This window comes from Heterocephalus glaber, unplaced genomic scaffold, assembly GCF_053883595.1.
Source record: "Heterocephalus glaber isolate CG9 unplaced genomic scaffold, H.glaber_assembly_v1.0 deba00000331, whole genome shotgun sequence".
NCBI lineage: Eukaryota > Metazoa > Chordata > Mammalia > Rodentia > Bathyergidae > Heterocephalus > Heterocephalus glaber.
In genome coordinates, this window is record NW_028258142.1 from 21,429,654 (window position 1) to 21,456,945 (window position 27,292).

Sequence of the window (27,292 nt, forward strand, 5' to 3'; positions counted from 1 at the left end):
ATTCATCAGTGTATATTTCACAATATGCAATAGATTAAAGACTGTTCATTACTAATTTGGGCTACTTTGAATGATTGTAAGTTACTGGATATGTTCAAATCCCAGCCCTGCCATTTCTTTGCTTTTAAAAAGGATCAACTTCCTCATTATTAAATTGGAGCATAACAGTCTGTGTAGTAGGATCATTCTGGATATTAAGGGAAAAATATATGTGAAATGTGTCATACATTTGTCACAGGATCAGAGGTCTAAATTAAACATTATAAATAATAAAATACTAATACCACATTCACCTTATTTTTCAGGTAATTCACTTCAAGCCATAAGCATGACATCATTAGACTCCTAGATCAGATAATGACATTCTTAAATTTTAAATTTCCAACATGATTCCATGAAATAATGCACATTTTCTCCATCTGTATTCATTTCTCAGCAAATCCTCTGATCTGGCATTCTTAACAATTTTTAGAATGGTGTATGTTAGTTAACTCACAACCGATCCTTAGGTTACATTTTTCCCAGAATGGACATGTTGTGACAATCGTTTAGCATATTTGCTTAGGCTAGGCATGATGGAGTATGCCTGTAATACTGGCTTCTTAGGAGGCTGAGACAGGAAGTTTGCAAATTTGAGAGCAGCCTTAGCAATTTAGCAAAACACTGTCTCAAGGTAACGAAAAATTGCCTGATGTGATGTTGTATGCCAGTAATTCCAGCATCCTGGGAGGCTGAGTCAAGAGGATTGCAAGCCCAGCCTGGGCAACTTAATGAATTAGCAAGGACCATATCTCAAAATAAAATAAAAGGTGAAGATATAGCTCAGTACCAAGTCCCTGGTTTCAATCCCCAACACCACAAAAAAAATTAGGACGTTTCATTATGCAGAACAATAATAAATACTATACAATGATAGACTGAAATAAACACATTATACATGGGAAAACCCTTCCTATTTTTAGTACAATTTTACCGTCTTCTATATTATTTTACTTATGGAATTTTACTCCAGTACTAAATGCATGCCAAGAAGTTTTCTGTTTTATTTCATAAGAAATAACTTTATCACAAAGGAAAACATAACAGAACTTACTATCTAGGTTCAACTTAGTCACGTGGCAATTAATAGTGAAAAAATCATGAGTATTTAATAGTGATATTATATTCCATAAACACATATGTATTTGAAATAGGAGAGTGCTAGAGAATAGAAAACCAACAGTTGAAAACTAAATGTCAGGCGTGCAATATGCCTTCTGAAAATTATCTCAAATGAGTGCAAACTACTTATTTCCACCCTTATTAATGAGAACCACCACTTTATATGTGAATTATGGGAAGATATTAATACAAACATCCTAGACTCTCAACGCAAAACAGTACACTGAACTCTGGCCCCAACACACACTGGTTGCCCCTTTGTGCAGGCTACCCCACTGCACTCTGTGCAGAAAGAATGCAGGATCCATAATTATCCAACAACTGAAATAGAGAGTGATGCTTACATTGAGTGAGCAGCGGAATTCCCTAAAAAGCTGTGACAGATATCTATGATCTATCTGAAGACTATTAAATCAGAATTTCTAAAGGGTGTGATCATTATATCTGTGCCTAGATGGGCCTGTCAGATTCAGAAATCTCATTCTTCCTCTAGGTATTTTCATGGGGAAATGATATGTAAGTTGGATGCAAAAGAACTTACTCTGGTTAAAAAATGATCTGTGATTTGAAGGATCAAAAGCACACACTTCTTCTTAACACCTTAGTGAATTCTCTTGTCCTCTAGAATTCTCAGAGTCCATGGGACAATACTGCAAATTCATAACTCATGATTCTAGGTATAGTGTTTCAGCTATAAATTAACTGAGATTGCTAGAAGCCTGTGTGTGTACAATATCTATGTATTTTCCTAATAAGATCACTACCCTGACAAAGGCATTAATGTTACAGTCTCAAATTATATCAGACTTCACCATGGAAACAGACATTTAGATTTCACTTCTGCACTTGTCATAAAATCCTTCTTTAGGACATTGTCTGTTGTATCACCCAATGGACTCAAGAAAGAAATTTCCCCTCAGATTTAATAAAAAGAAAAATCTCTATTGCCTGTGAAAACTTGGCTTATCATACTGGTCAATGAATCCTATTGTGTGGGGTGGGGTAGGAACTGATTCTAGTGAGAGACAGATGCCAAGAAAGTTCATTTTAAAATAATGCAGGAACTTAAATGCTGGCGATATACACAGATTGCTATGGAAACAAGTAGATAAATTCTATAAGTAATTACATTCCCATTTTCACCATAGCTACTGGAAGAAAATAGCTAAATTCTATATGCAATTGCAGCAACAATGACAACATTTGCCCAAGTTACATTTGTTTTTATTTTCTGTCCAGTTTTATTTCATCTATTTTATACTTCTTAATTTGTTATACATACTATATATTTTGCTTCCATTCAGTAAAAAATAAGGTTAAAAGGTTGCACTAACAATGTGCAATTTATAAATTATCTTACCAGATATCACTTGCTTTTTATATTTTTTAAATTACAAGATGAAAAAGGCAAAATTATGAATATTCAGTAGTGATATTATGTTCAATAAACACATATGTATTATAAATAAGAAAGTGGTGTTAAAAGATAGAAAAAGTCATGAAAGTAGGCATGGGTGAAGTAATGTTTCACACTCACAGGAATGGCTAAAATGAATTAGCTTGGCAACACCAAGGTTGGCAAGTTATATAGAGCACCGAGAAGCTCACATGCTGTTACCAGATGTCTGAAATGATACGACCATGGGAAGACTGTATGGCTGTGTAAGCAAGCACCCGTTCAGTGACTCCATAGTTCCTCTCTTACGGTACTCAGTCAAGGGAAGTGAAAACACAGTTCCACAAAGACACAGACACAAATGTTAATTGTAGGCTTACTCATAATGGCCCCAAACTAGAAACAATATAAATGCTCTTCAATAGCACATGATGCTGAACAACTTTCATGTGTCTACTGCCAATTCATGTATCTTGTTTGAAGTATGTGTTCAAGTCTTTTGGCCACTTTTTAAAATTAGGCTGTCAGGAAGCCATAAGAGTCCGTCATTTGTCCTGGATACAGTTCTCTACTGGATATACATGCTGTGAATATTTCTATCTGGTGGCTTGCTTGTGCATTTTCTTAAGTGATATATATCAAAGAATAAATGTTTTAAATTCAAAAAAAGATAGAAAAAGTTGAAAACTAAATGTGAGGCATTATGTATCATTTATGTAATCTGTTTCGTGGGAGAGTGATCAGGAAAGTGAACTGCAACTCATTTCTCTAAGATGTGCCAATCCATTGACCTAATGAAGCAGAAAACATGATGTTCTTATTTATAGATGTCATTTCATTTTAAAAAGCCACCTGGAACCTAGATAGTAGAATAATCCTCAAGATTCTAGTAGAAACACACTTGCTCATCGAAAATTATAATTTATCATATTTTTTCCATTTAGTTCATTGGTACATTTTAGGTATACAATACAGTTACATTCATCATTGGGATTTTGTACTTTTACATGAGTATCTTGGTTCTTAATTTTCCCCATTCTCCTGCCCTCCCATCACCCCATCCACCCCTCCCTATTTACAAAGGCTTTGTTTCTATGTTTTTCCTTTTCCCATATTTTTTCTTTTCCCTTCTTTCCTTCCCCCTTCACCTTCCACTTCCCCTACTCCTTTAGACATTTTCTTCCTATTTCACAATATCAATTATACATTTTGATTCTTATTTACACTTTTAGTTTTTCAAACCAGAGAAACTATTCGGTATTTGCCCATGTGTGTCCTATTTATTACACTTAAGAGTATCGCCTCAATGTTCCTCCACTTAGCTATAAATGTCTCTAGTTTCCCATTCTTTATGGCTGAGTAATAACTCCATTTTATTTTTAAAAAACACATCTTCTTTATTCAGTCTCCAGTTGATAAGCTGTTTCCAAATTTTAGCTATTACAAAGTGTGCCGCTATAAACATGGGTGAGCATATATCACTGTGTCATGATTCTTTTAATTCTTTTGGGAAGATACCCAGCAGGGGAATAGCTGGGTCAAATGGGACCTCTAGTCCTAGTTCTTTAAGGTATCTCCATACTGATTTCCACAGTGGTTGCACCAGTCTGCACTCCCACCAATAGTGGAGAAGGATTCCCTTCTTCCCACACCCTCAGTACCATTTGTTATTGGTTGATTTCTTGAGAGCAGCCATTCTTTGTGGGGTGAGGTGGAATCTCAGTGTTGTTTTCATCTGCATCTCTCCAATGACCAGTGATGTTGAACATTTTTTCATATGTTTATTTTCCGCTTTTACTTCTTTGAGAACTATCTGTTCATTTCAGATGCCTATTTTTGAATTGGGTCTTTGAATTTGGGGGGTCTGATTTATTCAGTTCTTTATATATTCTAGATAGTAGACCTTCATCTGAGGAACAGCTGGTAAAAATTTTTTCCCACATTGTAGGTTTTCTTTTAGCTCTGTTGGTGGTTTCTCTTGCAGTGCAGAAGCTTTTTAATAAGAGGAGATCCCAGTTGTTGATTCTTTGTGCTAGTTCCCGTGCTACTGAGGATTTGTTTATAAAGTCCTTTCCTATGCCAATATCTTTGATAGTTCTACCTAACTTGTCTTCCAGCAAGTGTTTCTGTTTTAATATTTAGAACTTTAATCTACTTGCATTTTAGTTTAGTGCATGGTGAAAGATAGGGGTCTAGTTTTAATCTTTGGCAAGTTGAAATCCAGTTTTTCCAACACCACTTATTAAATAGGCTATCTTTCCTCCAGTGAGGGTGGTTGGCTCCTTTGTCAAAGATGAGGTGGCTGAGCATGTCTGGAGTTATTTCTGCATCTTGTAATCTATTCCACTGATGCTCAGGTCTGTTTCTTTGCCAGTACCATGCTGTTTTGATCACAGTGGCTTTGTAGCATAGTTTCAAGTTGGAAATGATGATATCCCCTGCCATGCCTCTGTTGCTTAGAATTGCTTTTGCTATTCTAGGTCTCTTCTGGTTCCAGATGAACTTTTGGATTGTTTTCTCTAGTTCTGTGAAATATGGTGTTGAGATTTCAATCGGGATTGCATTGAATCTATCTATTTATCATATATATATATATATATATATATATATATATATATATATATATGTATCAGTTTTGGAAGTATGGCCATTTTCACTGTATTGGTTCTTCCTACCCAGGAACAAGGGATGTCTTCCCATTTTCTTATATCCTCTTCTATCTCTTTTTTCAGAATCCTGTAGTTCTCAATGTAGAGGTCTTTTGCTTCCTTCATTAGATTGATTCCTAGATATTTCATTTTTTTTGGATGCTATTATGAAAGGGATTGTTTCCTTAATTTATCTTTCAGTGAGTCTGTTATTTGTGTATGAGAAGGCTATTGATTTTTGAGTGTTGACCTTGTATCCAGCTACTCTACTGAATCTGTCAATTAAGTCTAGAAGTCTTTTGGAAGAGTTTTTTGGGTCTTCTATATAGAGTATCATATCATCAGCAAATAATGACAGTTTAACTTCTTCCTTTCCTATCTTTATTCCTTTTATTTCTTTCTCTTGTCTAATTACTGTGGCTAATGTTTCCAAAACTATATTGAACAGGAGTGGTGATAGTGGACATCCTTATCATATTGTTTAGCACTATTGCAACAGATCTGCTGCCAATTTTATATGTAAAAGTTGGGCAAGATTTCACTAAAGATGAACATAAGTAGTGCATAGTGCTTGATAGACAGTTGCTATTTGGCTGCATTCTTACAGAGAGACATGCAATGTGAGTTCATATATATAATATATATACATATATTTTTAATGGTTGGGATAACTCTATGTGGTATCTACTAACTGTACTGGTTGAAACAAACATAGACTTATAATGCAGATCTTACTTTTAAAGATATACTGCCAAACAAATTAAAAAACCAAACAAATTCAAAAACAACTATAAATGCACATTCACTTTGGTTTCCAGCAACAGTATATGTACATTAGTTAAGATTCACTGATAACTATTTAATAATATCAATTCAAAATTAAGTGACTTCTGAGTTACACAGCTTGTGAAATATATAACCAACAATAAAGTACTAGGTCTTTTGACAATAAATGTGCATCTTTTCTGTCCACATGTGTGAAAGCCTCAAAGGAACATTGCATCCATTACAAGATCATCTTTTAAAAAATAATCTAAATTCTCCAAGCTAGAATAATTTTAATTTGTGAGTTCTAACAATAATAACTTGGGAATATATTTGCTATGAATAAATTTGATGGTATCTTTGCTGGAATTAAATATAGTACTTACCAATAGAACTGATAAGCCAAAAAGTTGTCAAGATCTTTGATTCTACCAGATATGAAAATATTGCTCTGTATCTACAAAAATCTGCACAAGAGCACTAGAACACATGAAAAATGTACTTGTCCCATGGACTCCACAACTATGGTCACATGTTTAATTTATGCATGTAAAATGCCAATTCATTATTTTTTCATATGTGGACTAGTCGTTTTTTTCTTTGAGTTTCCTCTGAAGTTTTTCTGCCCCTTCCATTTTTAAAGATATATTCCTTTCCTTTAATTAAAATACTCTGTGGCAAGACAAATTAATAGTTTTATGGACTGTCAAGCCAATTCTTTGGTTTTGCTTTTTTGTTTTTAGTAATATCTGTTTTCTTCCTGGTTGCTATTTATTTGCAAGTTTAAGATAATTTATCTAGGCTTGGCTTTTATTCATTCTATTTGGGATTGCTTTTGATTTAAAAAAATGTAAGAATGTACATCTTTTAGAAGTTTCAGAAAACATTCACTCATTCTTCATAAAGTGCTTCTTCTTTGTTATTTTCACCCAATATTTTGTGAATTCTAATAGAACCTAATTATTCTACATTGAATTCCCTTTATTTCTTTTAAATTCTCTTTTCATTCTTTCTCCTCCTCCCTCCCTTCTTCCCTACTTCCCTTTCCCCTTGTCTCAGTCTTTATGAAGTAGATGTTCCTTTTTGTTGCATTCTGGATAACTTCATTTGATATATTTTCCACTTAATGTACTTTCTCTTCATTTTAAAATAATTTATTGGTCAATTTATTTATTTTATTTTTTATTTCAATACATATTTTCATTTCTAAAGTTTCTTTTCTATTCTTTTCAACATGCCTATTTCTGCTTTCTCTTTTGTATGATAGTTTTCTGATATTTTGATTTCCTTGTCTCTTATTGTTTAAAATACAAATTAAAAATCAGTAATCTTATTGTCTGAAATTTTTGAGAAATTCAATTCTACAGATTGTAGTTTTTGTTTCTCTTTGCTGATTTAATTATTTCCTTATGCCTTAGGTGATTTTAGAACAGGAGTTTCTATCTCCTCCCGTATCATCTCTGAGGTTTGGTATATCTGAATTGGCCATGTAGAGTGAAATTCAGATGACTCATATTTAGTTATTTGTGTGGAGTTTGATACTCAGACAATAAAGGATACCAAGAACCAGAGTTGCAAGATAAATTTTAGTTTGTTGGTAGATACTTGTGGTCAGATAATATGAAGTCTAACTAAAAACATTAAATCTGAAAGACTAGATTCAGAATTTATGTCATCCTTGGAGAGGCAAGGATTCATATAGTCTGGCTGATTGAGGTATGAAGAAAATATATCCCGAACCATAAGGGATGATCCTGAATAATGATCCAAAACCCCAAGATATTCTTGTCTTTCTCCTTTAGGACTCAAGTTTGTTACAACTGTGAAAAAATAATTAAATAATAAAAATTATAAGTAAATTTATTTTGGCACATAAAATCAGATCAATTTGTTTGATCCAAATGACCACTCATTTTCATTTTAAAATTTGGATTTAATATGAAGATTTTTAGATGACTGAAGAAAAGTTTTGATGTTCTGAGCAAACTTTAAAGGTATTCACAAAATAAATACACATTGAAATGCATTACAAAAGAGCTTGATTTGAATACAGTGGCAGAAAAAAGAGTGTATTTTGGTTTAAAGGAGCAAAATGAATTTAAAATTGAGAAGCTCATAATTAAGTCATTCTGGTGGAGTAATTATATTTTTTAAACAAAGGTGAGATTCAAAAAGCTACAGAGAAATTTGACTGTTTATAATTAATTTTAGTTTATATCTTAGGACATAAATTAAAATATAAAGAAATAAAAATGTATTTTACATTCTGAAGTTTAGAGGATTTACATTTTCAGTTCTCATAATCCATACATCTATTAAAGAGGAAGTATGACTTATTTGAAGCATATCAGTCTAAATTATCTTTGAAAATCACTATCTCTATTTTATTAATAGCTTACTTACATAATTTTTCTCAGCTCTACACAGATATGAGATATATAAGTAATTATAAAATATGGTGTAGTTCCCATAGATTGAAATTGAATAAACATTTAGAATAACTACATTTATTTCATGTTTGTTTTTTATAGATGCCATTTATCTTCATAAAAATTTAGATCTAAATTATGTTACCCTGCCATGTAGAAAAGTTTACAAGTTTAAACATCTACATTTCCATGGAATATTTCTATGAAACTATAACTCTATTCATTAGCTAATCCAATGTGAGTTGATAAAATGCAAAGGCTGAGTATGTGATCACTGAGGACTTTAAATTTTAACTCCATTACTTATTAGCTGTGCAGCCTTAGACAAGCTATTTACCCAATCTGTGCTTCATTTATTTTGTCTGTAATTTCTGGATACTGTTAGGACCTACTTCACAGAATTGTTGCAGCTGCACCTGGCACCTACACAGCACTAAATTAATGTTGGCCGTTATTATTCCAAAAGTTCTAAAATTAGAACTGAGCTAACAGAATAAATAACTAAGTTATCTTCCAAAAGATACCATTGCTTTCCAGTTTAACCACCTGCTTTAATAAACTAGGAAATGTACCCTGGTCTTGTTTCTTACAGTTTCCAGTAACACTGCAGAAGCAACTGTATACTCACAAGCATATTGGGAGGGAGAGTGAGGATTAGGCCAGGAGTACTCTCAAGAGCAATGAGAAAATGTACCTCTGACATTGCTTTTCATAGATGACCAATTCTGTGGCATCTTTGGAGGCCACTCTGATCCACTTGTCAGAGGAAATTATAGAAAATAACAGGCAACTCAATTACTTAGTGTTTCTGTGCAATTGTAGTTGGTCTCCTTACAAAGAATTACTTTATTTGTACTCTGAAAAGAACGCCATTTGGAAGAAAGAAATAAAAATGTGAAGTGATCATATAAAATTTTTTCTTATTTTATATTACCTGGCTATAGTATAGTTTAAAACCTTTTGCTTTACTTCTTTTATTCTAGATAAATTCACTGCCACCTTTGATCATTAATCATTGGAAACACCTGGATTTTGTTTTGCCACATGAAATAATTTTTAAAATTGTAAAGAATGGCTTATTTTTGATTTTTCAAATGCAGACTTGGAAGAAGAGAAAAATCAATGGTCAGTGGTAAGCAAATTTTTTTGAAAGATGGTTCTACTGTAAAATTTTATCCATAATTGCCTGCACTTTAAAGGATCTCAAAAGAAAAAAGTGGAGGTTCCAGTTTATGGTTTCCTCATCAGGAATGGCCAAAATATAGTTTAAAAAATGAGTTAATTCTATACATATCAACTCGGCGAGAGTAGTAAGATCTTTTTCAGTCAAACAAAGTAAACTCACATATTAGTGCTTACTAGAGAAACAGGTTTAGTGCAAGATGTGCAAATATATAAAAATTTATAAGATTGGTTTACCATGGCCACCCACAGAGTCAAGTGTAGAAGAGTGCAAAACATCCATCTGCTCACTTGAGATCGGAAGGATTCAGTCGAAGGCCTAGAGCTCAGGGTAGTGTCCCATGCAAGTCCATATCAGGAGGTTGAAGGGTCTTCACCGAAAGACTACAGGGTCTGTATTGCAGGTTGAAGAGTCTGTGATGGAAGCCAGAAGATGACATGCAAGGTGAAGGCAATGACTGGAGCACCTCCAAAGAAACAAAAGCAAGCCTTCCTTCTTCATTTCTGTTTTATATCTTTCTGGCAACAATCCTCCCTAAGGTGAGTCTTCCACACTCAGAACTATGCTGAGCCAATTTAGTTGGGTGTTTTTTTTACTGAAATTGACACAATCAGTTGCTATCACAGTCCACTCCTTGTCAACTTGACAGACACATTTCTTTAACCCATAGCCTCCAGATACAAAGACAAATCTATAATTATGCCTAGCATATTATAACTATCCTGCATACAAATAGAAATGCATTAATTCCTTCCCCCAAAATAAAAGACAAGTTTTTTTTGGGGGGGGGGTGATGCTTGCTCCTAACATTTCATAACTTGAATATTGTAACATGGGTTTAACAATACTTAAGAGCCAATATTAAGTCTATTAACATTATATTACATTGGAAGAACATTAGGAAAAAACCTTTGGATCCTTACTCAAGAGGAAACAGCTTTTTGAAGAACCTTCTGTGGTATTCCATGATGGTGGATATGGTATTCTGTGAGGCTATGGATGGTAGCTTTGCCAGAAGTGTTATGTGCAGGGAAGGCAAATCTATATTTAGAATAAGTGTCTATGCCATTAAGGACAAAGTACAGTCCTTTCCATGATGGAAGAGGTCAAATATTATCAACCTGCCACCAAGTCACAAGCTAAGCACCCCACGAAGTGGTTCCCTATCAAAGACTCAGTTCTGGTCTCTGCTGCTGGCATATTTGGCATTCAGCAGTGGCTGTAGCCAGAATAGACTTTGTGAGTGGCAGTCCATGTTGCTGAGCCCATGCATGACCTCCTTCCCTTCCACCATGGCCACTCTGTTCATGAGTCCATTGGGCAAAGACAGGAGTGGCTAAAGAAAGAGGTTGACCGCTATAAAATGAGCCATCTTATCCACTTGATTTTTAAAATCCTCTTCTGCTGAGGCCACTTTTTAGTGAGCATTTACATGGATACAAATATTTTTACATCCTTTGACCATATGAAGAGGCCTATCCACATGCCTCTTCTTCAAATGTCTTTGTCACCAATTTCTCAGTCATATTCCTATATTCCTTCCAAATTCCTGACAATTCCACCAGACCATTGGCTACAATGCATGAACCAGTATAAAGTCACACATCTGCATCTTGTCATTTCTCCTTTCAGGCAAAATATACCACCAGGGGCAATGGCCAAAGTTCTGCCCACTGTGAAGATTTCCCTTCACTACTGTCCTTCAAGGATGTCCTGAAAAGGGGCTGTAATACTGCAGCTGTCCACTTTCGGGTTGTGCCTGCATAAGGAGCAGAACCAACTGTAAATCAGGCCAAAACCTTCTCTTCTTCTGACAGCTGATCATATGTTATATCCCATGAGGCAATAGGTGCATACTGGGAAACAGGCAACATAGCAGAAGCCATGGGTATCTGGGCAACTTCTTCATGTAATTTACTTGTACCCCATGGACCTGCTCTGACTCAATCATGTATATACTATTTCTATTTAATGATAGACTGTTACTGTGCACATCTAACTTTATGATTAAGTGGATCAGATAATATTCAGCTTATGTTAGACAGCTCAGGTTGCATGGTAACCCGGTGTTCCATGGCCAAGCATTCAGTTTCCACTAAGGCCCAGTAGCAGGCCAAGAGCTGTTTTTCAAAGGGACAGTACTTGTCTGCAGATGATTGCAGACTCTTGGTCCAAAATCCTAAAGGTCTCCACTGCAGTTCACCTATAGAAGCCTGCCACAGACTCTAAATAACATTTTTACCTGCCACTGACACCTCAAGTACCATTGGATCTGTTGGATCATATGGATCCAGTGGCAGAGCAGCCTTCACACCAGCCTGTACCTGTTGGAGAGCCTTTTCAAGTTCTGGGCCCCACTCAAAACTAGCAGCTTTCCAAGTCACTCAATAAATGGGCTGGAGTAAAATGCCTAAGTGAGGAATGCATTGTCTCCAAAATCCAAATAGGCCCACTATGCATTGTGTCTCTTTTTTGGTACTGGAAGCCAGATGCATCAACTTATCTTTTACCTTAGAAGGGATATCTCTACATGCTTCTCACCACTGGACTCAGAAATTTCACTGAGGTAGAAGTATCTTGAATTTTAGTTGGACTTGTTTCCTTTCCTCTGGCTTTCAAATGCTATACTAACAAATCCAGATCCCTGAGAAATAAGTTGTGACACAGAGCTGGAGAGTTAATATCACCCTGGGGTAGGACAGGGAAGGACAGTGAAAGTGTATTGCTGGCCTTGCCAGCTCAATACAAATTGTTTCTGTGGGACTTATGGATAGGTATGAAGAAGAAGGCATTTGCCAACTCAACGCCTGCATACCAAGTACCAGGAGATGTGCTAAACTGTTGAATCAAGGAAACCATACCTGGTACAGCAGCTGCAATTGGAGTCACCACTTGATTCAGTTTACAGTAATCTACTGTCATTCTCCCAGACTCATGCATCTTCTGCACAGGCCAAATGGGAGAATTAAATGGGGATGTGATGGGGACAACCACCCCTTCATCCTTCAAGTCCTTGATACTGGCACTAAACTCTGCAGTTCCTGTAGAGATGTGACAGTTTTTAGTTTACCATTTTACTAAGCGAAGGCAACTTTAATGAATTCCATTTGGCCTTTCCAGTCATAGTAACTCTCACACTACAGGTCAAGGAACCAATGCCAAGTACTAAGTATATCTATCCCAATTATACATTTTGGAACAGAGAAAGTGATTAGAGGATGGATTTTAAGACCTCCTGGACTCACTGTGATTAGGACCTTTGCTAAAACTCCTTCGATCACCTGACCTCCATAGGCCCCTGCTCTTACTGGAGGGCCACAATGATATCTTGGATCCCTTTGAATCAGCGTTACTTCAGAATCAGTGTCCAAAAGTGCCCAATATGTCTGTTCATTTTCCTCAATGTACACTTATTTGGGCAAGAGGCCTTAACTCCCTTTGGGGAAGGATAGAAGAAAGATTGGCCATATGCAATTTTTTTGTGCATCAGGGTCCTTCCTCAAGGGGACTCAGCCTCCCCTTCATTGAAGGGTTGCTGGGTCTGTAAACTGGCTCAAATCCAGGAACTGCTTTTGGGCCTGTGATTCCCCATAACTATAATTTAAAGTAGATTTCTGTTCATTTGCTCTTAATTTATTTTAATTATATAAATCTAGTAAAAAAATTTGTAGGCTTCCCATCTATTTCACTTTTCAGAATGCCATAGCTAATCAGCCAAGACCATAGGACTGCACATCAGACCATTCTGATAATTGCTTTGCTTTTTCTGTAGATTACAGTAAGTACATGCACTCTACCTTTTGTTATTAAGTGTTTATACTTGACCCCTGCCACTCTGGGATCCAATGAAACCTATTGCCTTTAAGTTTCCCAACTGAGTAACTACTGACCCCACTGTGAGGTCCATCATACCAGGAAGAACAATGACAGGACTCTTCAGGGATGCTCGTGCTCCTCTCATGAATATGTTTCTCAAGGAAAAGATTTAACGCAAAATATACAAATATATAAGAACTTATAAGATTTCCTTACAATGGCTCCCCATGGAGTCAGGTGTGGAGAGTGCAAAAGGTCTGTCTGCTCACTGGAGATCCAAACAATCCAGTTGAAAGCCTGGGGCTCAGTGTAGTGTCCTATGTGAGTCCATAACAGAAGGCTGAAGGGTCTGTATTGCAGGCCGAACAGTCTATGCTGGAAGGATGAAGAACTTGCCCTGGAGGGCTGGAGACATTTTCCAAGGTGAAGGTGAAGGCTGGAGCTTATCCAAAGAACTTTTATACCATTCTAGTAACAATCCTCCCTGGGATGAGTATTCCTTACACAGGACTATACTGTGCCAATTTAGTTGGGTGTTTCTTACTCAAGTTGACAGAATCAGTTAATTTATCATGACTGATGACACCTATAATGTGATATCATTTAAAGCATACACAACTTATTTCTGTGTGTAAATTCAGATATGTATAATGCATAGGAAAACTTCTGAAGTGATACATACCACATTTAAAGCAGCAGTCATCTCTAGGAAAAAGGAGGAGCTTTAGTTTTAGTTACTGTCAGTACATTATACTTTTATTTTTCAAAATGGCTCCTTGCATTATTTCAGTCATTTAACTATTAATCAATTTTGCTTTGTTTTATTTTATCACAGTTCTGGAAATCAAACTCAGCACATTAAATATGCTAGACAAAGGTTTTATCACTGACCCACCATCCCAACCCCTAACCATTAATTTCAAAATCTTCAATAGATGGTTATAACTTTATATAACCATGACTTATTAAAACTGGTGTCTCTGGTAAAGAGATATATCAGACCTACAATGACCTATTATAAGAAGTAGAAAATGTTTTTTTCTGTGTGATTTCAAAATAACTTTTTTTCAAAAGATAAAAATACTCATGTACAAGAAATTTGATTTAAGAGAGCAAACCTAGCTGGTAATTTCTTTATTGTTCAATATTTATGAGCTCTAGCTTTTAGAATCACATAAAGATCTTTAAAGTACAGCAAAGTTAGCTTTTCTGAGGTTAAAAGTATATAAACAAAGGGAGAGTGCTAAATAATTTCCCCAAATTATCTATTAAAACCTCATATCTATTAATTTATTCAAATCTTTTATAAGCATATTGATATTTTTGTTTTTAATAGGTCTTAGAATTAGTTTCTCCTATCTATGCTAAGCTGTATTTCATTTTACATGACTTGAACTTGTTTACAAAAAGGAAGGTGTGGCACCAAGATAAAAGTTATATCCTAGTCCCTGGCTGTCTAGAGCCCCACTCCATCTGGCTCACCACAACCACCTGCGACCAGGGGGACAGTGAGGACCCCTCAACATGCCCACCAGCCACCAGCCCAGCCTGCGCAGGCTGAGAGGTCCCTGACCATCTGGAACACCGCTCCGTCTGGCTCACCATGCCCACCTGCGACCAGCCAGAAGGTGAGGATCCCTCGACAAGCCCACTGGGGAGCAGTTTAGGTGCACCTCCCCCGGCCTCCTGGCTGTGCTGCTACCTGGTTCCACACTACAGAAGCACAAGGACAATGGGCATAAAGGCCATTGTCCTGAGCTGCAGAAGTGAACAACAGAAAGAGGGCCTCCCTCAGGCTCCTTGATGAAAACTGAAGCCCACTGGAAAAGTAAAGAGAATCTCTGCAATAAAGGCACACCAGACCACCATATTTGGTAAATTGGAGGGATCATCACCTCCCATCGGAACCTGGACTATCTTAAGGGGAAGGGAGCTGGAACCTACAGTACAGCCTTGCAGAGTTCAACCCATCAGGATAACAGGGAGCTCAACTTGGGTTACTTGCAGCCAGAAATCTGCCTAAATCTCATGGGTCATCTACTGGCTTGCTGAGACTCATTCACTTATATCTGCATACTCCTGCCCATGTTGTCTATTGTGATAGCAGAGACATATGTTGAAGGTGGCCATTTATTTTTGTTTTTTATTTGTTATTTTGAAAATTACTTTTTTGCTCTTATTTTAATTTTTAATTTATTCTTTTTCTACTCTTTTCAAATTTTTCTTTTTCTCTTCTTTTTTTCATTCTCTTTTCTTTCTTTTTCTCTCTCACTCTCATTCACTCACTGTTCCACATTGTTCTTCATCACCCTTTTTGTTCCTGTTCTGGCCCTAATTCAGATTTCTTCTTTATTTTTCTTTTCTTCTCTTTTTCCTTCTCTCAATTGTCATGAGTTTTAAAGGAAAATAAATACAGTTTCTAGCCTCCCTATTGCTGTTATGTTGTTCTGTTCTCATCTTTGTTCTTTCATTCTGACTTTTCCTCTTGTCTTCAAAAGGTTCTTGGAGTTTGCATAATCTTCCTGTGTTCTGGGCCTCACTGCTAACCTTCCCCTATCCTTCTACCTTTCTATCCCTCCCCTCCCAACTCTTTCTAACTCACCATCTCAAAGCGTAAAGTTGCTATATTGAAGAGTTTATTCACTATAAACATATGTCAGGTTGGTCCTTGATTTTGATTTAATTCACACAGTTAAAGGGGATGGATTAATAACTACCACAAATTGGCATTTTCTAAGCTGTGCTTGATGCTATGGTGTTGCTAATTGTATCACTTGAGCTAAGGTGTTGTGATTGATCTAATCAGTTACCCTTCCAGGTATAATGAAAATGAGATAGCCTCAGTCATTAGAGAATTAGAGACTCAAAACCTAAAGATCAGCTGAGAACCAACCATTTCATAAGGTTCTAAATACTAGCAACAAAGATACTTACAATGAGCAATATGAATTATCAACCCATGAATTAAACCAAGGACAGTACCAAAAACAAAAATGAAAAGACATTTAAGCAAGGCACAAACTCAGACTTCCAGCCCACCAAAAGCAAATTCTGGGGGAAACAAGGTGGAAAAGTCTGATAATCAACCACCTGGACACCCTGAACTAATACCACAGGAAGTAACAAAACAGATGAATGAGGCTCTACAAAAATTCAAAAATGAAATAATTTCCCAGATAACTACAGAGATGGTGAGCAGAGTGAAAGAAATGTTTAGAGGATCTAGAACAACAAAAGATTAAAAAAAAACAGATGAGCTCAGAATCATGATGGAAGCCATGACTCCCCAGCATAAAAAAGAAATGGAAACCATGATAACTCAACAGAAGAAAAAATGGAGTCCATGAAACAGATTCAAACAGATATGAAGGACATTAAAAACTCCATTGAAAGTATTTCCCAGCAAATTAAGAGAATAGGAAGATAGAATATCAGATATAGAAGACAGGATTGTGGTTAATGACGATGAAAACAGAGATTTCTTCAAAATAGTGAGGGACAAGGAGAAATCAATCCATCAGCTACTAGAGGATGTAAAGAATAACATAAGATTGATAGGTGCCCACAAAAAGTCAGGAGAATGTATAACTGGCATAAAAAAAACCTGTTCAAAAAGTAAGAGTAGAAAACTTCCCAGACAGAAGCAGAGAATTGGCCATACAGATAAGTGAGGCATATAGAACTCCAACTAGCCATGATAAAAAAAAAATCTACACCAAGATATATAATAGTCAAGATCCCAGAAACCCAACAGAAGAACAAAATCCTACAAGCAGTTAGAGAAAAGAAACAAATCACCTACAAAGGAAAGCCCATCAGAATCACAGCAGACTTCTCAACACAAACCCTCAAGTCAAGAAGAGCTTGGAGTGAAGTATTTCAAGCCCTAAATGAAAAGAGCTTCTAACCTAGACTGTTGTATCCTGTAAAATTATCTTTCAAAATTGATAGTGAAATTAGATACTTCCATGATGAAGAACACCTGAGAAATTTCATGAACGGCAAACCAGCATTCCAAACAATTCTAAAAAATATACTAGAAAAAGACAATGAAGGTCACAACTCGATGAGGCCTAACAGAGGGAAGCCACGAGGCAAGGCAAGAAATTAAAGGGAAAGGGGGGAAAATAAGAAATAAAAGAGCTAACAACAGTAAAACATCATGACAAGAATGAGTCAGTAACTCTCAATTATAACCAGCAATGTTAATGGCCTCAATTCACAAATCAAAAGAAGTAGACTGGCAGAATGGATTAAGAAGCAAAATCCAACACTATGCTGTATACAAGAAACACACCTAACTCAAAAAGAAATTCATAGACCAAAAGAAAAATGATGGAAAACAGTTCTCCAAGTGACAGGAACCCAGAAAAAAGCAGGGGTAGCAATCTTCATTGCAGACAAAGTAGATTTTAAACCAAAACTACTTAAGAGAGACAAAGATGGTGACTACATCCTTGTGAAGGGAACAATCCAAGAGGAAGCGATGACAATCATAAATATGAATGCCCCCATATATACAAAACAAATATTAATGGAAATGAAAAACCAAATAAGCACTAATACAATTGTAGTGGGGGACCTCAATACCCCATTATCACAAATAGACAGATCATCTAGACAAAAGATTAACAATGAAATTCTAGAAATGAACCAAGCTACTGAACAAATGGGCTTAATCGATGTTTAAAAAGTATTCCACCCCACAAAATTAGAATACATATTCTTTTCAGCAGCACATGGGTCACTCTCCAAAGTAGACCACATGCTAGCTCATAGGACATGTCTCAGTAAATGCAAAAGAATTGAAGTTACCCCCTGTATATTATCTGACCATAGTGCAGTAAAATTGGAGATCAATAACATAAGGAACCACAAAACCCCCACAAACACATGGAAATTGAATAACACCATCCTGAACAACCAAAGGGTCACAAAGAAAATTAAAGAAGAAATTAGACAGTTTCTACAAGTAAATGATAATGCCAGTACAACATACAGGAATCTATGGGACACAATGAAAACAGTTGTAAATGGAAAATTCATAGCACTGAAGGCGCACATTAGGAAAACAGGGAAAAAACAAATAAATAACCTAATGCACAACCTCAAGCTCCTAAAAAAGAAGAGCATAACAAACCCAAAGCTCGAAAAGGAGAGTAAATTATAAAGATCAGAGCAGAAATCAATGCAATAGAGACTAAGAGAATGATAGAAAAAATCAATGCATCAAAGAATTGGTATTTTGAAAGAATAAATAAAATCAGTAAACCTTTATTGAACCTTATCAAAAAAAGGAAAGAAAAGGCTCAAATCCATACAATTAAGAACAAAAAAGATGAAGTCACAACAGACCCAGCAGAAATCCAGAGGATCATCAATACCTACTTCAAAACCCTGCACTGTAGTAAAATGGAAAACACAGAAGAAGTGGACAGATTCCTACATACATATGAATTGCCAAAGTTAAATGAAGAAGATACAGAAACTTTAAACATCCCAATTACAATGAGTTAAATTGAAAATGTAATAAAAAATGTACCAACAAAGAAAAGCCCAGGTCCTGATGGCATCACTGCTGAACTCTACAAGACATTTAAAGAAGAAGTGTTGCCATTACTCTTTAAACTCATCAAGGAAATTGAAAAGGAAGCAATACTTCCAAATTCATTCCTGGCAGCAAGTGTTACTTTGATTCGAAAACCAGGAAAGACCCAACCCAAAGAGAGAATGACCATTTAGCATGATGTTGGCTGTTGGTTTTTCATAGATAGCCTTAATCATGTTAAAATAAAGACCTTCTATTCCAATTTTCTGTAGGGTTTTTATCATGAATGGGTGCTGGATTTTGTCGAATGCTTTTTCTGCATCTGTTGAGATGATCATATGTTTTTGTCCTTGACTCTGTTAATATGGTGTATTACATTTAATGATTTACGAATGTTGAACCATCCTTGCATCCCTGGGATAAATCCAACTTGGTCAGGGTGTATGATTTTCTTGATGACCCTCTGTATTCTGTTTGCCAGTATCTTGTTGAGGATTTTTGCATCAATGTTCATTAGGGAGATTGGCCTGTAGTTCTCTTTTTGGGTTAGATCTTTCCCTGGAGAAGCCATGTTTTCTTAATCCAGGCTCCAGTTGATGGGCCATTGGGCTGCTTCCATGTTTTACCTATTACAAATTGTGCTGCTATGAACATGGGTGCACATATATCACTGTGGTATGATTCTTTTAATTCTTTGGGGAAGATCCCCAGCAGGGGAATAGCAGGGTCAAATGGGACTTCCAGTCCTAGTTCTTTGCGGTATCTCCATACTGATTTCCACAGTGGTTGCACCAGTCTACACTCCCACCAACAGTGGAGCAGGGTTCCTCTTTCCCCACAGCCCCACCAGCATTTGTTATTGGTTGATTTCATGGGAGGTCTGATTTTTTAAAGTTCTTTATATATTCTACACAGTAGACTTTTGTCTGAGGAACAGCAGGTGAAAACTTTTTCCCATATTGTTGGTTGTCTCTTCACACTGTTGGTGGTTTCTCTTGCTGTGCAGAAGCTTTTTAATAAGAAGTGATCCCCATTGTTGACTGTTTGTGCTAGTTCACGGGCAACTGAGGATTTGCTGATAAAATCTTTTCCTACACCAAAGTGTTCAAGAATTCTACCTAACCTCTGTTCCAGCTGGTTCAGTGTTTAACATTTAGATCTGTAATGCATTTTGATTTTAGTTTAGTGATTGGTGAGAGATATAGGTCTAGTTTTAATCTTTGGCAAGTTGAAACCCAATTTTTCCAGCACCATTTATTAAAGAGGCTAACTTTCTTCCAGTGAGGATGGTTGGCTCCTTTGTTGAAGAAGAGGTAGTTGACTGTGTCTGGAGTTGTTTCTGCATCTTCTAATCTGTTCCACTGGTCCTCAGGTCTGTTTCTTTGCCAGTACCATATAGTTTTTATCACAGTAGCTTTGTAGTATAGTTTCAAGTTGGGGGTTCTGATACCCCCTGCTATGTCTCTCTTGCCTCAAATTGCTTTAGCTTTTCTAGGTCTCTTCGTGCTCCAAATGAATTTTTGAGTGATTTTCTCAAGGTCTGTGAAGTATGCTGCTGGAATTTCAAGTGGGATTGCATTGAATCTATATAGCAGTTTTGGAAGTATGGCTATTTTCACTTTATTAATTCTTCCTCTCCAGGAGCATGGAATGTCTTTCCATTTTCTGATATCATCTTTAATCTCTCTCTCTCTTTTTTTTTTTTTTTTTTTGCACAGGGGATTGAACTCAGGTCCTTCTGCTTGTGAGGCAGGTGGTGGCAACACTGAGCTAAATCCCAGGCCTCTCTTTTCAGAGTGCTGTAGTTTTCAGAGAAGAGGTCTTTGATTTCTTTCATTAGGTTGATTCATAGGTATTTCAGGTTTTTTGGATGCTATTGTGAAAAGAATTGTTTGCCCTGTCTCTCAGTGAGTCTGTTGTTTATGTAGAGGAAAGCTATTGATTTTTGTGTGACCTTGTATTCAGCTACTGTATTGATTTTGGTTATTAATTCTATAACATTTTTGGTGGAGTTCCAGGCATCTTCTATATAGAGTATCATGTCATCTGCAAATATTGACTATTTGACTTCTTCACTTCCCATTTTTATTCCTTTTATTTCTTTCTCTTGTCTGATTGCTGTGGCTAATGTTTCCAAAACTATACTGAGAAAAAGTGGTGATAGTAGACATCCTTGTCTTGTTCCTGATTTTACTGTGAAGGATATCAGTTTTTGATCATTTAGCATGATATTGGCTGTTAGTTTTTCATAGATGGCTTTCATCAAATTGATGTACAGACTGACTTCCAATTTTTGTAGGATTTTTATCATAAATGAGTGATAGATTTTGTCAAATGCTTTTTCTGCATCTCTTGAAATGATCATATGGATTTTGTCTTTGGCTCTATTGATATTGTGTATTGCATCTATTGATTTACATATGTTGAACCATCCCTGCATCCTTGGGATGAATCCCACTTGGTCAGGGTGTATGATCTTCTGGATGATCTTTTGCATTCTATCTGCCAGTATCTTATTAAGGATTTTTGCATCTATGTTCATTAGTGAGATTGGCCTATAGTTGTCTTTTTTGTTGGGTCTTTCTGTGCTTTGGGGATCAAGGTGATGTTTGCTTCCAGGAATGCATTCAGGAATATTGCTTCCCTTTCAATTTCATTGAAGAGTTTAAACAGTAGTGGCAGCAGTTCCTCTCTAAATGCCTTGTAAAATTAAGTGGTGAAGTCATCAGGACCTGGGCTTTTCTTAGCTGGTAAATTTTTAGCTATGTTTTCAATTTCATTGATTGATATTATGTCGTTTACAATTTTTAGGTCTTCTTTGTTCAACTTTGGTAATTCATAATTATCTAGGAATCTGTCCACTTCTTCTGTGTTTTCCATCTTATTGGTGTATAGGTTCTCAAAGTAGGTATTGATGATCCTCTGGATTTCTGCTGTGTCTGCTGTAATTTCATCCTTTTCATTCCTAATTGCATGGATTTGGGCCTTTTCTTTCCTTTTTCTGATAAGGTTGGCTAAGGGTATACCAATTTTGTTTATTCTTCTCAGGAACCAAATCTTGGCTTCACTGATTTTTCTTTATCATTTTCTTCATCTCCATTGCATTGATTTCTGCTCTGATCATTATAATTTTCTCCCTTATATGAGCTTTTGGTTTGTCCTGCTCTTCTTTTTCTAGAAGCTTGATGTTCAGCATCAGGTTGTTTAATTGGGCTTGCTCTGTTTTCCTATTATGTCTATCCACTGCTATGAATTTCCCTCGTAAGACTGCTTTCATTGTGTCCCATAGATTTTGATATGTTGTATTGTCATTGCCATTTAATCGTAGAAACTGTCTGATTTCTTCTTTAATTTACTCTGTGACTGGTTATTCAGAAGTATGTTGTTCAATTTCCATGTGTTTATGACGTGCTTATGGTTTCTTTTGCTATTAATCTCCAATTTCATCACACTATGATCTGATAATACACAGGGGATAACTTCAGTTCCTTTGCACTTACTTAAACATGTTCTATGAGCAAGTATGTGGTCTATTTTGAAGAATGACCCATGTGCACCTGAAAAGAATGTGTATTCTTATTTTGTGGGGTGAAACACTGTAAACATCTGTTAAGTTCATTTGTTCAAGAGTTTTGTTAAGTTCTAATATTTTTGTGTTTATTTTTTGTCTAGTTGATCTATCTACTTATGACAGTGGGGTATTAAGGTCCCCCCTACTATTGTATTAGTGCTAAATTATTTTTCATATCTGTTAGTATTTGTTTTCTACAGTTGGGTGCATTAGTGTTTGGTGCATGCGTATTTATGATTTTCATCTCTTCCTGTTGAATTGTTCCCTTTCCAAGGATGTAGTGTCCTTCTTTGTCTCTCTTAATCAGTGTTGCTTTGAAACCCACTTGATCTGCAAATAGGATGGCTACTTCTGCTTTTGAGGGGGTTCCTGTCACATGGAGTATTGTTTTCCACCCTTTAACTTTCAGTCTGTGAGTTTCCTTTTGAATTAAATGTGTTTCTTGTATGCAGCATATTGTTGGATCTTGCTTCTTGACCCATTCTGCCAGTCTATTTCTTTTGATTGGGACCATTAAAATTGATTGTTATAACTGATACGTATTGAATTATCATTTTAATGGCTTTTTCTTATTATTGGATTCTCCATCTTTGAGTTTAATTTCTTGCCTGCTTGATGGATTCATTCTGCTGGGCTTCCTGGTGTTGTGATCCTCATTGTCTTTTCCTAGGATATTGTCTAAAATTTTTTGGAGTGCTGCTTTTGTATCCATGAAGTTCCCAAGATGTTGTTTGTCATGAAAGTATCTTATTTCTCCATCAGTTTTGAAAGATAGTTTTGCAGTGTACATCAATCTGGGCTGGAGGCTGTTTTCCTTTAAGGCTTGAAATATGTCACTCCGAGCTCTTTTTGCCTTGAGAGATTGCATTGAGAAGTCTGCTGTGAGTCTGATGGGCTTGCCTTTGTATGTGAATTTTTCTTTTCTCTAACTGCTTGTAGACTTTTCCTCTTCTGTTGGGTTTCTGGAATCTTTACTATTATATGCCTACATGTAGATTTTTTTTGATCAAGGCTAGTTGGAATCCTATATGCCTCACTTATGTGTATGTCAAGTTCTTTTCCCCTGCTTGGGAAGTTTTCTGCCATCACTTCTCTGAACAGTTGTTTTTTTTATGTCATCTGCACTCTCTCCTGTTTCTTCATTGACTCTGATCAGTCTTCCGTATTCTTCTTTGCATCATGTAGCAGCTGCTGGATTGATTTCTCATGGTCCCTTATTATTTTAAAGAATTTTTTCTTTTCCAGGTCACTAATTGCAATCTTACCTTCCATATCTGAAATTCTATCCTCACATTGGCTCATTCAGCTGTGTAAACTTTCAATGGATTTTTTAATCTCCTCGAAATCTGTTTGCATCTGTTTTATGGTTTCCATTTATTTCCTATGTTGGATTTCCATTGTGTTCCTCAGCTCCTCTATTTTTTTTTTATCTGTGTACACTCTAGATTTATTAATCATGTCTTGCACTATGGGCACAATCTTTCCTGTTATCTGAGAAATTATTTATGATTTCATTTTTTCCAGATGCACTTTCATTGCCAGTTCTGGGAGACCAGGGTGTTTGAGTATCAGATTGTTCCATCTCATTTCCCTTTTGGGTTCCCTTAGGTGATCTGGAAGTCTGGTTGAGAGACTTGTTTATGTGTCTTCTCATTTCCACGAGGAGGAGTGTGCTCCTGTTGCCCACATGGCTCACCTCCTCAGCGCTGGGGGCAGCTCTGCTCTCAGGGTACTGATACAGTGGCCTGGAAGGCTCCTCCTCAGCACTGGGGGTGGCTCTGATCCTCTGCTCACGGGTTGCTGGTATGGTGGCCTGGATGGCTCCTCCATGCTACCCAGAATGTAACAATGAAGTCAAAGAGGCTTGTCCTAGATCATAGTCATGAAGCAATGATTTAAAACTGTAGCTCCCCAAATTTTAGATTTTCATTCCATTAAATTTAGCTGTTACTGGGCCAGGGATTTAACTCAGTGGTGCTGCTGCCTGCCTCACAAGCACTGGGTCCCAAGTTCGATCCCTGGTACCAAAAAATAGAAAAGCATAAATTTAGCTATTATTATTGATCTTGTCCTTTTCATATTTAGTGATCTTTCTATTTAGATGAAAAAAGACTTTCATTCCTAAAAGCAATAAAAATATCCTTCAATTTTTATTTCTAAGGATTATTTTTAAATATATATGCACACACATGTGCACACACACATCTATATATATATAGAGAGAGAGAGAGAGATGGTGTAATACAACTAACAGAATATTGTTCTTTAACTCATGAATAACCATTTTTTCTAGGATAACTGATCCACTGGTTCCACCCTCCTTTGGTGTTTTCCAATAGTGCTTCTGGGATATGTCAGATTTGTTTAAATTCTTGATTTCTTCAAATTTTTACTTTGTTGAACTGGCTTATCTGTTTCTTCCTATACTAATGACACATTATCATATTTTGCAAATCATCATTAAGCCCTAAAGATTTGATTTGACTACTCTGCTGCCTAAGTGAACCTTTGTTCACTGGTTTCTGCCCACTTAGAATGCCTTTTTTCTCTCACCAAAGTTTACTAGCCCTAAACACCTAATCCTCCAGGAGTGTCTTCCCAAACACTCATCTTCCCATCACCACTCAGCTTCTATAATATCTGAATATTTATTGCCATGAGAGAACTGATACCTGCATTCTGATACTGACATGCTTAGTTATTCTACCTCTAGCACCATATCAGTTATTGTGTTTGGTCTCAGTGACAAGTTGAAAGTGGAAAAAAAAATGATGTGCCTTTTCTGAGATTGTGTTACAAGAGATGCTGCTTCCATCTTAGTCCAATCTTCATCCTTATTCGGTGAGAAACCAGCTGCCATTTTGAACAATGTTATGGAGAAGCAGATATGACAAGGAACTGAAACTTCATGACAACAGTTCATAAGAATATGAGAAATCTTGCCAATATACAGTTGTTGGCACTGACTCATTTTGTGAACAGGTTTCTTAGCCCCAGCCAACCTGCAAGAGTCTGGATATACTTCAGGTATGGCTATGGTATAAAGGCTAAAATTAAAGTTCATCATTATGTGTTATGTGGACTTCTTTGAAATACAGAGGCTCTAGAATGACGTAACTGCAAGTTTCCCTCCCTACTCTGCCCCTGGGGATATAATAACCTAGACAAGCAATCCTCCTTATGCAAGGAGATTAGGTGCCCTTCCTGCTAATTTCTCAGTGCTGGGACTTAGCTTCCTCCTGGCCCATAGAATTATTCAAACAAGCCCAAAAAAACTTCCTGTGGGAATCAGGAAGTCATCTCATCCTATTGACAAAAATCACACTCCTACAAGCCCTAGTTGTTCACTCTATTTCTAAGTTCAACTCCCAATTTGACCCAGGTGGTCCTTTCTTAGGATGTGCCAATATGTGACTAATAAACTGCTGTCTACCTCACCTCATGGTGCGGTTTGTGTATTCCACTTAGGATGGAAACCTCTGTCACCAGTGGATCAATAAGTGGTGACATAGTTAAGTTTCCTGGGTAACTGACTCTCAGAAACCATATGAGATAATTGATCTTTGTTGCTTTAAGGCAGTGATGGAGAACTTTTAGAACTTTCAGTGATCCAAACATCCTGCTGCAGCATGTGTGCTATAAGTTCACCACCACTGTTTTAAATTAATAAGTTTTGATGTGATTTGTTATATATACATCAACAACCAAAATACACTGTATTTCAATTTAATACACTGCTGAATTCTGTATGATATCACTAAAATGATTTGTATATCTATTTTCATAAATTTTGGGTTATAATTTTCTTTCTTTTTCACACTCTATTCATCAGGTTTTTTTATTATGATTATACCTGACCCACAAAATTCACTAGAGCTATACATCATTTCCTATTTTCTAGAAAAGTCTGTGTTACTAGAATGATCTCTCCTTTTAAAGTATAGTCAAAGTTATACGCCAAATAATCGAAGTCTCATTCAACTATGGATTATGTTAAACCTTATATTATCATATTTCTTCCAGAGTTATTTGTGCTTAATTCTATTTTTCCAGGGTTTCATGTTGGTTGACGTAATATTGTTATTTTTACCTGTATTATTCTTCCAATCTAACATTATTTATCATGCTCTCTCCCCACTGACTTTCTCTCCAACAGTTATTAAATTTTTGTCAAACTTATTAGTTTTGGCAGACAACTAAATTTCTGGCTTTTTATCATCTATCCATGATCTTTCTTTTTGTTTTATTAACCATGTTCTCCCTTTTATTAGATCCTTCCTTGTGCTCTTATTTTTTTAAATATGCAGCCAAATTCTTAATATGGATGCTTTGCATTTTCTGACTAATACTCAACATTATGAATTTCCAAGGGCCATTTTTACTATGTCTCACAAATTTTGATATGTTTTCTTTCTATTTTCATTCAAGTGTGAATATTTTTTATTTATATTATGCTTTCTACTTTGAACTGTTATTTAAAATTAAAACATTTCAGACTTTTTATGTACAGAAAAATCAAAGAACTATAAAATCATCCTCCCTTTAAAGAAAAAACAAACCCAAAAAATGAGCTTCCATCAGCTTCAATGTCAAAAAAAAAATTAAGTTACAAGTCATTCCATATTCAGTAGCTTTAAACAGAGAAAATTTCAATCTTATGATCCAGTTGATGTAGGTTTAGTTCGGCAAGATCACTTAGATCTTCTCCGTAGATCCCAGATCATCTTCCTTTACAAGCAGATTGGCCCAAGAATGTTCTCCTGACAATCACAGAG

At 36.2% G+C, this 27,292-nt stretch overlaps 1 protein-coding gene across 1 annotated transcript in view; it reads right to left on the reverse strand.

Moving 5' to 3' along the window:
* Positions 1-24,347, reverse strand: part of LOC101716322 (glutamate decarboxylase 1-like) — a 166,565-nt gene extending 142,218 nt beyond the window's left edge. Inside the window, exons 1-4 of the mRNA XM_087190738.1 lie at positions 24,214-24,347; positions 13,495-13,553; positions 12,444-12,623; positions 11,226-11,341 (exon numbers count right to left, since the gene is read on the reverse strand). Coding sequence (XP_087046864.1) covers positions 11,226-11,341; positions 12,444-12,623; positions 13,495-13,553; positions 24,214-24,347 — 489 coding nt within the window. The remainder of the gene's footprint in view (positions 1-11,225; positions 11,342-12,443; positions 12,624-13,494; positions 13,554-24,213) is intronic.
* Between the last annotated feature and the right edge of the window lie 2,945 nt (positions 24,348-27,292).